Raw genomic sequence first — 13798 nt, forward strand, 5'->3', positions numbered from 1 at the left:
CTTTTGTATTAGTTGGATAAATTACCTAAGTGTTCTAGAGACTTACTGCTGTGCACATGACTGTTCAAAGTTGATTTTAAAAAGCACATTTTATTTTTGATATATTTTAACAAATATGTATATTAATTCCAGGCCAAAACTTCCAAATATGGGCATGTATAACTTGCATTAGCATGATTTACACACGCAGGCACTATTTGTATAGGATGGTCATTATCATGTACCAACATGCAATTACCAATGTATATGTCTGACCAATTAACTTGAAACTGTTGCATTCTTGTTCCTACTTTATCCCATTGAGGTTACATACTGTTTGTTTCAAAACAGTGGTTTTAGTGAAGAAGTCCTGTATCATACCTCAGGCACTGCCCCGTCCATGCCAGCTAGTCCTATGCTGATTAAAGCTGGAGTTACCTGGTTATCCTTACAGTGGACTAAACCCTCAGGAACGCCAACGGATGAAGGCATCTCTTACATTTTAGAGATGGAGGATGAGACCTCAGTAAGTGTGAAATCTTCTTACTGTATATTTTAGAAATATGTCTCTCTGTGTCTGTCTGTGAGTCCTTTTTTCAAGAATCCCTAAAAAGTAAGAGCTAGGACCACCATATTTGTTATGCAGCTTCTTCTTATCATAACTTAAAGCAAGGTCAGGGTTTGGAGTAAGGATAGGACAATGGGATGTGCCTGGAATTTGATTGTTTCTCATAAAATGGAAAGGGAGGGGTCTGGCAGGAGGAAAAGTTATACTGTAAAATGACCACGGGAGGCAGCAAGGGGCCAGTGATGGAGACTGGGACAAGAATAATCCCATTGAGGCAGCAGGGTCTAGGAGTGGAGAAAGGGGCAGCTATCCTACTATATATTTCAGAGAGTTTGTCTGTGTCTGTCCTCCAGCTGGGGGACAGGTCCTGCTTCTCCATCTGCAGCTGCAGCATCCATCAACAGACACTACTCACCTGGCCCCAAGCTCCGGGGGTAAGAGAGGGCTCTCCCTGCGTAGCCTGTATACTGAACCTCTCATCCCCATCCCCACCCCAGAACATTCCAGCATATCAATGGTATCTCAGTATAATAATACCTGCCATTGGCAGGATCTTCTGATGTAGATGTGATGTTGTAATGAGACTTGAGGGTGTTTTTATTACAGTAGAGGTAGAAGATAAATTTCATATTGTGACAGGGTCAGAGCAGAAAGTTACAAAAAAGTAGTAGAGGGGAGGTATGTAAGCCTCAGACCAAGGAGATCTCTGTTCCCAGAATAACAGGGAGGGGTTAATCTAGAACCAGCAGAGGCAGTCAGGGGCAGTTAAACACCTGGGCTAAAGTACCAGGCTTGCATAGTCAGGTGAGTCTAGACTGATTAGGATGTCTGGGTTTAATTAGGAAAACCAGTTGAGACTGGCTATAAAAGGAGTTTTCCTGCAGTTGGTGGTGGGTAAGGGTAGCTGAGAGGATAGAGGAAAGCACTGCTGGGAGTAGGATGAAAACAGACAGCAAGTGGACACTAGGAGGACGAACTGGAGAACAGGAAGGTGTGGGGAAGTAGCGCAAGCATCTTGAAGCTGTCATATAGCAGGTGTCAGGTACTCACATAGGCAGTTGCTATTACAGGGCCCTGGGCTGGAACCTGGAGAGAGTGGGCCCAGGTTCCCCTCAACACACACTTTCTTATTTCCACTCAGGGAAAAGTATTGTGGAGTTTATTCTACACTTTAATCATACACTGGCCAATGATGAAAAGAGCTCCACAAACAGCAAACTAATGCACTAGGTGTGTTGTCTAAAACGAAAAACTGTTGTGAGCCTCTGAGGCAAGCAAATCTTCCTGAAAGTGCAGGAACCACCAGGTTTAAGTAGGAGCTTTATCACAATATTAAAATTGGGGGAAATGTGCAAAAATAATTCACTATATAAATTAGTGTGCAGCTGAGAGTTTTGTAGTCAGCAAGGATGTTTAGTAATGTTTAACCAATATCAGCGCATAACTTTGAAATGCTTAATATGTTTCCATTTTAATTACATTACAATTTAATATTATACATTCATATATCTCTTGCCTTATGGACTCCACAAATTAGGTTTTGGCCTTGGCAGAAATCTGTTTCATCCTCAGTCCTACAAAGGGATGAGTCTTGCTAACAAGTAATAGGGCATTGTTGGAAGGATGTTCTTACTTTCTCTCTGTCCCTACTTGTTAAGGGATGTAAGTAACGAGCAAATAATTGGTGTCAATTTTGAACATATCCTTTCTGTGGAAAACTATCAGACATGGCAAATCCCTCACATTTGATTATGGTCTTCCACTTCAGCGTCTCTTGCATTGGCTATAGATAAAGTGACAGATTAAGCAGATCTTTCTGGTTTTTAAATCCCTTAATGGTTTTAGTTCCTGGCTAAGGCCCCAGCCTTGGACAGAGAACCTCACAGGCATCACTTCATCTCTGTGACTTCTGTGATTATTTTTATGCAAATCATGAATCTGATATTAATTGACAGTAAGGCAGGGGAAGGCAAGCTGAAGCCCTTTACCTGCTTCCCTTTATAGAAGCCCCTCTTTATGCCATTCTGGCAGTACAAAGTAGTCCTAAAGGAAATTTCATTTATGCCCACTTTAGGGCCCTTTTACACAGCCAGAATAGTGGTAAGAATCCTTATATAAAAGAACCTTGGGCTGGCTTATGGTCTTTCCACGGACTGTTCAAAGGCAAAACTTTCTGTAACTTTCTTTGAAAACAACGAACAGTCTTGTGGCACCGTAGAGACTAACAAATATAATATAGCAGAATATATGTGTTAGTCTCTAAGGTTCCATAGAACTACTCGTTGTTTTCCAAGGAAAAACTGTTAATATCAAAACATGACTTTTCCCTTCTCTTAAATTATAATGATTCTTGCTTTTACTATGACAAAACCATATTGTTTTACTCTTGTTATGTTAAACAATCCTTATCGATTATGTTTTTGCTGTTAAGACCAGATCCTGCAAAGACATACACACTGTCTATTCTTGTATAGAAAGTCAAGCTCATGATTAAATCCTTGAAGAATCTGTACCAAAAGTCCCTGTGGTGAGGAACTGTCTCCCCTTGACAGTCATTTCATCTTATCTGCCTTCATTTTTCAATGAATGCTGCTATGATTTCCCCTCTGCCCCATAAAAGTTATGTTAGTAGACCACTATTGGCTATATATTACTTTCTCCTTTTCCCTTTTTTTACATTAGAACCTCTGTTTCATAGTCAGAAGATGGGGGGGGGGGGGGGTCACAGGGTCAACTCTCAATTGTGGGTAGCACTGGAGATTAGCTCTGTTGTCAGCAGGGTGCCTCCTTGTGGTTGGTGTCTCCCTCATCCTCACTCCCCAATCTTCTGGACCACAGTATCCTCTTCAGGACAATGCCCTCCAGCAGTGCCCACTTCAGTGGTCTCTCGCTACCTTCCAGGGGTTTATTGGCAGTCATGAATCTCTACTGCCACTGTGGCCTCCAAGCCTAAACTCTCTGTCTCAGGGGCAAGCCACAATCTGTTTGGGCCACACTCCTCCCAGGAGGATATCAGCAGTTCTCGGTTTCGCCAGACACTGCCCCAAAGTTAGCCCCTTACCTCAGGGGCAAGCCACAGTCTGTGTTGGCCACACGTCGGTGGCAAGATACAGTGGAAGGGAAAATGGGGGACCGAAGGCCCGCCCACTAATCTGGGTCTCGACCCAGGGATCCTCTTACAGCCTTATCCTGCCCTCCTCTACTCCTCCTCTAGTTCCCTGGGCCACTTCCCCTGTGACTCTTTGCACCCTCCTGGCCCTTGTAGCAAGGCCAACAGCGTGGCAAGTATCAGGCTGGAGCCTTACTCTTTAGCCCTCCTGAGCCTGCCCAACACTGTTCTACCAAAGTCACTTCTCTATGAACTGGTCCTACACCCTCCCTTGTGAGGGTCTAGCTATCTCTCTATGCTGGCAGCTCCTTTTATACAGGTCTGCCCCAGCAAGCTACACCCTAATTGGTTCATTAAAAGTGCCTCTCCATTTGGCCAGGGCTCTGTGCAGGCTCCCTCCAGCCTACTTTACCCCCTTCTAGCCAGTATGGGGCAGTCACTCCGTCACAGGGGGTTGTTATAATTTTATATTGTTTTGATCATTATTCATTTATTTCCATTATACACCATGCCAAATGGTGAAGGGTAAATCAAAAATATTAGTTTACAGAATAAAAACTTGTTTTAATAGCTTTACTCAGAGCAGCCAAACAAATTACTATGTTTCATATAAAATGAGTTTTGCTATCAAGTATTAATATTTAATTCATTCTATAGGGATATGGTTTCAAGCCAAAATACGATGGAGATGATCTCACCTGCACGGTGAAGAATCTTCGACGCAGTACAAAGTATAAATTTAGGGTAAGATTCTTCCAATTATTTTGGCTTTATTCATTGCAGAATGGCTCCATGTTAGCAGTTGTGTTTTATGATTAATTTCTGTGATGAAATAAACTGGTAACACGCTTACTGATACTTTCCTAAAGAATTGTTCATAGATAAGAAATGAGTGCTGCCCAAGGGGAGAGAGCATCCCTTCTTTGTAATATGAGGGGGAAAGCTGTTTGACTTTTTAGCAGAAGTAGTATTTTTCAGTATATTTTGAAATGTCCATTTTATAATTTAAGGGCAACATACCAGTCCCACCCATTTCTTTCTTTCTTTTTCCTCCTCAATATTTCTCTTCAATGTTGTGGCACAGTGCAGTGCCCTTCTGTTTGTTTTAAAGCACCTGTCTTCTCCGTCCCTCTTCAGGAATCCCTCTCTCAAGAGTTTACTGCAGTAGGAGGTGCAGGGCCTGTTGCAGATGGGGGCCATGGAAGAAGTCCCTCCGACCTCATGATCAAGGGGTCTATTCCTATTACTTTCTAATCCCAATAGCCAAGGGAACCTAAGGTGCAGCTTTGAGGGATCTTTGGTTACACTGTTCCTTGCAATGTCCAAATTTGCAGTTATCATTGCAACATCCACTTGCTATTGTATGGATGCTTTCAATATAAGTTGGTTTGTTCATTTGTTTTTTCTGAAGGTATATAATCGGGTAGTTAATCTGAGCTTTAACAGGTTCTGCAGCCACTCAACAGAGAGAGTCAAAAGCCTCCAGGTGATTAGCAGAGCACCCACAGCTGGGTTTTTTGTTTTGGTGCACATTTGCACGTGCCCTGGTGCACGTGAAAATATTTTGCACATGGATGGAAAAGATTAGAAGGAACACTGGTTACAAGTTACACATCCATGAACTCCTACCTGCCTTCATAGGTACTGCTTGGAATCACCTAACATGGAATGGACATAAGCAAGCACTTGGAGAAGAAAAGACAATTACCTTTTCCATAAATGGTGTTCTTCCATATGTGTTGCTCGTGTCCGTTCCATGAGCTACTATGCTTCATAACTGTTGGAGTTTCTAGCAAGTAGGAACTAAGGGCAGAGGGATCTGGCAGCACCCCATTTGCTGCAGTATATGTGCACTATTTTAGAGGGTGCTAAGAACATAAGAACGGCCGTACTGGGTCAGACCAAAGGTCCTTCTGCTAGAGCCAGTCCCTTACGATACATCCATGCTTTCCCTCAGTGGTATGTGGCACATGCTTGCACGCACACGTGCGCACACTCACGCTCCTAATGTGGAATGGACATAAGCAACACATCTCAAAGAACACTAGGTAACTGTCTTTCATGCATCATTGTCTTTTGAGTACGCTATCCCCAAAATAGTATAACATTGAGGCCTCATATGGTTGCATATGTATTTAAACTGGAAACACTTAAAACACATTTTGAAGGTCTGTGAGGATTTGAAAGCACATTATTGGTCGAAGAACATATTACACAGATTTCATACCCTATTTTGGTAAACTGAACCATTTTTAAATAGAAGAGGCTCTTGTTCAGTGTGGGAGAATGAAGAATAAATGCTACGTTAATCAACTTTCATTTTTATTGTAAATGGAAGAAGATGGGGGGAGGAGTAGCATTTCTTAAGATTATGGAAAGATGATGTGACAGATTTATGTAATAACCTCATTGATTTTGTTGGCAAAAGTTATAAGTGCAGTCACTTTTTAAATTTCCTACTTTTTATTGCTGTAGTTATTTTCTTACAAGAAAAACTATGGAAAGGCAAGAACTACATGGTCTCTAGTTTAACAAAATATTACATTATTATGAAAGCAAAACATTACAGAATAGTAATCATACAAAATTACTTTTGCCTCAGTGGGGAATATATGATTCACATTTGAGTATTTCAGTTTCCTTTAATAGTAGAATACATAAAATGTTGTATAACATCCTAATTTCTGTATCAGTAGCTATTTGTATAGATGCTTTCAATATAGTTTTATTTCTGAGGGTATATAATAGGGGTGGCTAATCTGATCCTTAGAAGGAACCAGAATGTATCAATGTGTATATTGCCAAAGAGCCATAGCAATACATCAGCATCGGCATGCATTGTTTGTTCTTTATTTTCTTTACACCTATTGTAAAAAGCTAATTTTCATTTGTTTTAAAGATTAAAATTTCCCTTCTGGCAATTCTCTGCATTTTTTCTTTTCAGTAAAAAGTAAAGTGACTACTAAAATCCCTCAAAAATGTGGAAGAATAATATACAAATATGTGTGACAGTTTCCTTTCCTTTCCTTTGCTGATTTGTAACCTATAAATTATTTACACACATTTAGTATTAGCAGCTTGTATAGAATGCCAGAAGTGCACTTTATTTATTTATTTATTTTTCAGGTCATTGCCTATAACTTGGAAGGCAAAAGTAGTCCAAGTGATGTAGTAGACTTTACTACTTTACCAGACAAGCCTGGAGCACCTTCAAAACCATCAGTTAAAGGAAAAATTCATGCACAAAGTTTTAAAATAATTTGGGGTAAAGTTTTTGTTCAGTTCTATTTGAATACCTTTGCCTGTATTTACGTAAATGAGTATGTACAGAAGGACAGATTCTGCTCTCAGTACTGTTGCAGTCAGCAGTTTTTCTGGATTAGCCCTAGTGTGGTTGAGAGAAGAATATTGACCCAGTGACTTCAGCCTACTTAAGAGGACGCCACAGTATTTAACTATCAGGTGTGAAACAAAGACATAGGGATTTGAGCCTTTTTTGGTTCATTGGGATTTGATTTCACGGGGGCTTCAGTTTGCCTGTGTTCACTATGACTCTGTTACTGTCCCTGAGTTTAACTCAGTGTTTCTGTATTCGAATTGTCTTAAAGAAAAACTTTACCAAAAATACCTGGTTTTCTGTTGAAAATATATGAACCAGGAGTTTTTGTGTGTTTCATTGCAGAATTATAAATTGGCCTAGATTTTCTTAAAACTGGGCTTAGGTTCACACACTTTTCGATGAACTTGGTCTGAGCTTTGAGTTTATAACAAAACCAGCAGAAGGAGAGCATAATTCTAGGTTTTCTAATGAGAACTTCACACAGTTCTAGTTTGAAATATTTGTGCTTCCTGAATTCCAGGTACAAATTCCTACTCAATCTGTCAACCTGTAAGGCTAAAATTTTGATGTGGATATATTTAGTAAAAGTCATGGGCATGTCATGGCAATAAAGAAAAATTCATATAAGCTGTGACCTGGGCATGATTTTTACTAAAAAGATCTAAGACAAAATGGGGATCTGTAGGTACCCACACTGTCTGCAGTGGAGTAACTGCATGGAAGATGGGAGTTCTGACATCCCCTGCCACCGATGGATGTGAGCTGAAGGGTCTCCCATCACCTGCAGCAGTCAGGAGCTATGGGGTATCCTCACCATCTACAGCTCCACTGTCTATAATGGCTGGGAACTGTGGGCCATTTGCCAGGAATGCTGAAACAATTTTTATGGTAGTGGTGCTGAGAGCCTTTGAACTAAATTGTAAATCCTATATATGCTGGAATCAACTTCTAGGCAGGAAGTGCTGCTTCCCCACCCAAATGCCCAATATCTTCCTGAAAAATATGTTAAAAATACTTGGAAATCCTGCTCCCTAAATTATTTTGGAACATCTGTTTGTAAATCAGCTTGACCATCAGCTCCTGTCTAGAATTCAAAATGATGTCAGTATCATGAATCAGAATGATGTCTATAAAATCATGACTGGTGTGGAAAAAGTGAATAAGGAAAATGTATTTACTTATTCCCACAATAAAAGAATTAGGGGTCACCAAATAAAATTAATAGGCAGCACATTTAAAACAAACAAAAGAAAGTTTTTCTTCACTTAGCTCACAGTCAACCTGTGGAACTCCTTGCCAGAGGATGCAGTGAAGGCTAGAACTTTAACAGGGTTCAAAAAAGAGCTAGATAGATTCATGGAGTTTAGTTTCATTAATGGCTATTAGCCAGGATGGGTAGGAATGGTATCCCTAGTCTCTGTTTTTCTGGAAGAGGGTGACGGGAGGGATCACATGAGGATTACCTGTTGTGATCCCTCTCTCTGGGGCATCTGGTATTGGCTACTGTCGACAGATAGGATACTGGGCTAGATGGACCTTTGGTCTGACCCAGTATGGCCGTTCTTATGTTCTTAATTATTCTATGAAATTATGAATTTCTTTTGAAGGGATTGTGCTGTTACTGTCTGCGCATGATCAGGCTGGCTATATGTCTAAATGTTTGAGCATCCTTAGTTTATTGCCAAAAATCTTGCTATAGATTCTCCTTGCTCTTGATTAAGGACTTGTCTACGCAAAGCAGTTGTGCGCACTACAAGGTTATGATTTCTAAAATGCACTAATAATTGGTTCACATTAAACCAATTAATGCGCAACATATTAGTGCACCTTAGAATTCATACCCCCCCATGTAATGTTTGCGCGCGCGCGCGCGCACACACACACACACACACACACACACACACACACACACACACACACACACACACACACACACACACACACCCATATCAGCAAGCCCAAATAGGGAGATTTTCAATTATACAAAAGGCATTTAGATGCTCTGCGAGTTGAGCATCTAAATGGCCTTTGTGTCTTTGAAAATATTTCCTTTAAATATTCCACAAAAAGTTTTTCATTTACATCACATAAATGCAGTAGTGTCCAGAACAGTGTGTTTTGCCTGACTTTTTGTTTATATTTGGTAGATCCACCAAAAGACAATGGAGGGGCAGCAATAACTAAATATGTTGTGGAGATTTCTGAAGGCTTAAATGGTAAGAATTAATGTAGGAACTTTTTAAATAGAGCTCAGTGTTCACTCATTTTTTTTCATGTTGTATTTCTGATCATCTTTTAAAATGCTGTAGATTGTAAATTTTGTGGGGCAGGGATTGTTTTTGTATGCTTCAATACAGCATCTAGCATAATGGGGATTTGATCTTGATTAGCTCTCCTCGAAATTACTATAATAGAAAAGTGAAGGGCACTAAAAGGCTCTCTTGTTTTTCTGAATATATAAACAATATGCTTCCAAGTTGTAATAACGAGGCTGTATGTTGTATCCTATTGTGTCTCAAGAGATGGCCCAAATATTACCCATGTATTAGAAACCTTCTCTGTGGATGGTGAAATTACAGATAAAACAGATAAAATCGAATTACTGTTTGATCATAGCAGAGATTAACTAGTGACACTTTTCTTGTGACTGAGCTTTTAGTTAACATTTCTTTTGCATTTTAATTTCATTAAATGGGGGTGAAATGATGCAGAGCACTTTTGGAATAATTACTGGTTTTTCCCCTTAGTTCATAGTTAATTATGTGTCTAGTGTGATGCAGGCTAAGACAGCACTATAGTACCAGTTTAGGAAAGCATCCCTGTTCTGGAAGGGCACTGAAGCATGGTTTTTAAGTTCTTCTCTTTATGTTCACTCATGTCGATTCCATTCTCGGGGGTGCATACCCACTTTACTTTTAACATTATCTCTAGGGCTGGCTATGGTGCTTTATTAAGTGCTACACTCACGTGACAGTATATGAGGCGCTGCCAGCTCTACGCACTCTCATTTCCTTCTTATTGCCTGTGATGCTTGGTCAGAGCGCCTTGTCTTGTATCATAAGAACATTAGCAATACTCAGCAGGTCATTGTTATCTAACTTCTGCATGTAGTTATTAAGTATTAGTCTTTAGTTTAGTAGTTCTTCCTGGGACTTTGCCCTGTTCCCCAGACTTCAAACAGTGTTCATCATTGACCCCCACAACAGCTATCTGATGTGCTTGGGGGAGTCCCATAGAAAAGACAAGTGCAAAATCTGTAAAACTTTCATCCTAGAACCCAAAAGGAATGGACTATCCACTTGAGAGACCTCCTCATGGAGGCTGTAAAATGCTGTAAATGTATCCTGTATCAGAGCCTTCCTGCTCAGAAGCCACACTGAGGGTATGTCTACACTAGCCCCCTAGTTCGAACTAGGGTGGCTAATGTAGGCATTCAAATTTGCAAATAAAGCCCGGGGTTTAAATATCCCAGGCTTCATTTGCATGTTCCCGAGCAGACACCATTTTTAAATCCCCTTAGTTCGAACTGACTGCCCGCGGCTACACGCGGCAGTCAGAAGTTAATCCGAACTAAGTCTTTAGTTCGGATTAACTGTTACACCTCATTCCACGAGGAATCCCGGGCTTCATTTGCAAGATCGAATGCCTACATTAGCCACCCTAGTTCGAATTAGGGGGCTAGTGTAGACAAACCCTAAGCACCTTGGCATCAGTGCATAGCGCTCCACCCAGTACTTTTGTCCCTCAATGTTTAACAAATGGCAAAAGAAGGGAAGCTCCCCATTCCCCCGCCTATCACTGGAAGGGAAAGGGACTTTGAGCAAAGAACTTCTGTGAGGCTATGTGTCCACCCAGGGACTCCAAGGGGATACTGCTGAGATCAGAACTCCCAGCCCTCCAGGCCACCTCTGACTCCCGGGAGTAGCAGGGGACACAAATTCTCTTAAGGCTCTTGTTGCCTGAAGTGGACTTGGCAGCTAAAGAACAAGCAGGCCACCAGTACCACAGATATTACACTAGGCACCAGAAAGGCTAGACCTCAACACCGACGGGCAAGCCAATCTTGAAACCATCCTATAGGCAGTGGAGCACTCTTGGTCTCTGGACTGCAGGTGTAGATTCCCATCTCTGCAATATAGGACCCAACATCATATCCAAGCTCTTGGAGTCCTCTCTCATAAATTGTCTATCATTCTAGTAGCTCTTCTCTACATCTCTTCTTTCTTTCCTAAACATAGGAGACCAGAACTGCACATAGTATTCCACACGCAGTCTCACCAGAGCCTTGTGTAACAGTATAAACACTCCCCTGTCCCTAGTTGAAATACCATGCCTGATGCATTGTAGGAGTTCATTAGCATACCCACACTGGAATACAGATAGGAACCATCTCATAGTATGTAAGGCCAGAAGAGAGCATCATGAGCATCTAGTATGACCACCTATGCATTGCAGGATATGGAACCTCACACTCTACTTTGTAATAGACCCTTAATCTCTGGCTAAGTTACTGAAGTCCTCAAATCATGATTACTGCATGATTACATTGGAGTTTACTGCTAGCAATTGAAGATCATCCACATGCCATTGTAGACAGTCTTATACGATCTCCTCCATAAACTTATCAAATCTTGAAGCCAGTTAGGTTTTTTGCTTCCATTGCTCCCCTTAAAAGGCTTTTCTGAAACTTCACTATTCTGCTGGTTTGAAATCTTCATTTAATTTCAAGCCTAAATTTGTTGGTGGCAGTTTATGCTTATCATATAGTCGACAAGCTAGTCAACTAGTCACTTCCCCCTCCCTCTTGCTACCTCTATTAAAAAGAGGCAGCAAGGTGGGGGTACTTTAAAGCAGTAATGCCTCTTGGAACCTGGGGCCAGACCCTGGGCTCCACACGCCACTGCCACTTTGAAACGCCGCATGTAGCCTGGGGCCAGCTGGGTGTCTCCGGGCTGCACGCAGTGTTTCAAAGCAGCAGTGCCACATGGAGCCCAGGATCAGATGGGGACTTCCTCGCTGACCCTGGGCTCTGTGTGGCACTGCCACTTTGAAACACTGCATGGAGCCTGATGCTGGAATTCCCACGGCATTTCAAAGCAGCAGCGCTGCCCGAAGTCAGCAGGGGAGTCCCCAGCTGATCCAGGCTCCATGGAGCACTGCCACTTTGAAATGCTGTATGGAACCTTACACCAGACTCTCCATGGTATTTTAAAGCATCAGCACTGCATGGAGCCTGTAGTCAGTGGGGGAGTCCTCAACTGACCCTGGGCTCCACATGGTGCTTTTGCCTTTGAAGTGTAGCAACAGCCCTATGGCACCCTATTGACTAATCGAATAGTCGATGAAAATGCATTTACTTCAATTAGTCAATTACTTGATATTTAACATCCCTAGTTTATACCCTTTTGTTCTCATTGGTGCTTAACTTAAATAACTCTTCTCCCTCCCTGGTATTTATCCCTGTGATGTATTTAAAGAGAATAATCATATTTCCCTTCAGCCTTTTGCCTAGGCCAAACAAGTCAAGCTCTTGGAGTCCCCCCTCATAAGTTTTCCATCATGCTTATTTCTTTTTTTAAACATGGGAGACCAGAACTGCTCACAGTATTCCAGATGAAGTCTCGCCGCTGCCTTGTGTAACAGTATAAATACTCCCATGTCCCTAGTGGAAATACCACATCTGAATCATTGTAGAATTAGCTTTTTCACAGCCCCCATCACTTTATCAGCTCATAGTCATTAACCCCAGGTCTATCTCCTCCTCTCACTTCTGATATATTCCCAGCTTATTGCAAAAGTTCAAATGTTAGTCCCTAAGTGCATAACCTTGCCTTTTGAACTATTAAATTTTATCCCATTTCCTTTACTCCAGTTTTCAAGGTAATCTAGATCTTAAATGTTCTTCTTCGAGGAGTGTCCTTTTGGGTGCTCCACCTTAGGTGTTTGAGCACTACTTCACTCTTAATCAGAGATTTTAGGTAGCAGTGCCCATGGTCAGCTGCACATGTGGAGCAGCCGGCACGCACCATTTAAAATGGCCACTCTGCATGCACAACCAACTGTTTCTTCAGTTCCTTCTCTAGTGCTGTCAGCTTCAATCAGAACCCAGTAGTCACTCTCAAGTGTGTGTTAGTTATTAATAGCAGTTTCCTGGGTTTTTTCCTCAGTTTAACAGTTCATAATTAGTAGTGTAGCTGTTAAAAGAATTTCATAGGACAACTAAAGTTAGTTCTCGTTCTAAGCTTTTAAGATTCCTGCAGTCTAGTAATCGCTGCTTTTTTTTCTTGGGACATACCTGGTTAGCCTAGCTTTAAAGGGTGTATAACCTGCATGCTGTCCATTCCTGCCTTAGACGGACATTCCTAGTGTGTCCGCTGCTTGGGTGAGGAGCACTTCATCTCCCAGTGCCCCCACTGCAAGAAACTCACATCAAGAACCAAGGAACCAGGGAGCTACGGCTAAAAATGAGACTCCTCAAGAAAACAGTCCAACCCACTTCTGACCCGGAGCACACTGCACCGCTCAGGCAACCATCTCCTGGTGTGGCCTCTGAGAGAGCGGCTCCCACAAGGTCAAGACCCAAGGACTCTGATAAGGTTCAGGTGCCCAAGAAGAGATCTCATTGCTCTTCAGGGGTTCACTTCCCCTCAGGGAAATGCTCTCTGCATAAGAAGCACTGAAGAGGCCAGAAAAGGAAGCAGCTGGCAAGTCTGACACCGACAGGAGCCAAGACTGTAAGGCAGTGGTCCCCAACATGGTGCCCGTGGGCGCCATGGCGCCCACCGGGGCATTTATGTGCACT

At 41.8% G+C, this 13798-nt stretch overlaps 1 protein-coding gene across 7 annotated transcripts in view; it reads left to right on the top strand.

Moving 5' to 3' along the window:
• Positions 1 to 13798, top strand: part of FNDC3A (fibronectin type III domain containing 3A) — a 209313-nt gene that overhangs the window by 154895 nt on the left and 40620 nt on the right. For all 7 annotated transcript variants that reach the window (XM_075919050.1, XM_075919052.1, XM_075919051.1 and 4 more), the window contains 4 exons: positions 331 to 505; positions 4314 to 4400; positions 6783 to 6921; positions 9144 to 9212. In XM_075919050.1, coding sequence (XP_075775165.1) covers positions 331 to 505; positions 4314 to 4400; positions 6783 to 6921; positions 9144 to 9212 — 470 coding nt within the window. The remainder of the gene's footprint in view (positions 1 to 330; positions 506 to 4313; positions 4401 to 6782; positions 6922 to 9143; positions 9213 to 13798) is intronic.

Source organism: Pelodiscus sinensis, chromosome 1, assembly GCF_049634645.1.
Source record: "Pelodiscus sinensis isolate JC-2024 chromosome 1, ASM4963464v1, whole genome shotgun sequence".
In the NCBI taxonomy this organism is placed as follows: domain Eukaryota; kingdom Metazoa; phylum Chordata; order Testudines; family Trionychidae; genus Pelodiscus; species Pelodiscus sinensis.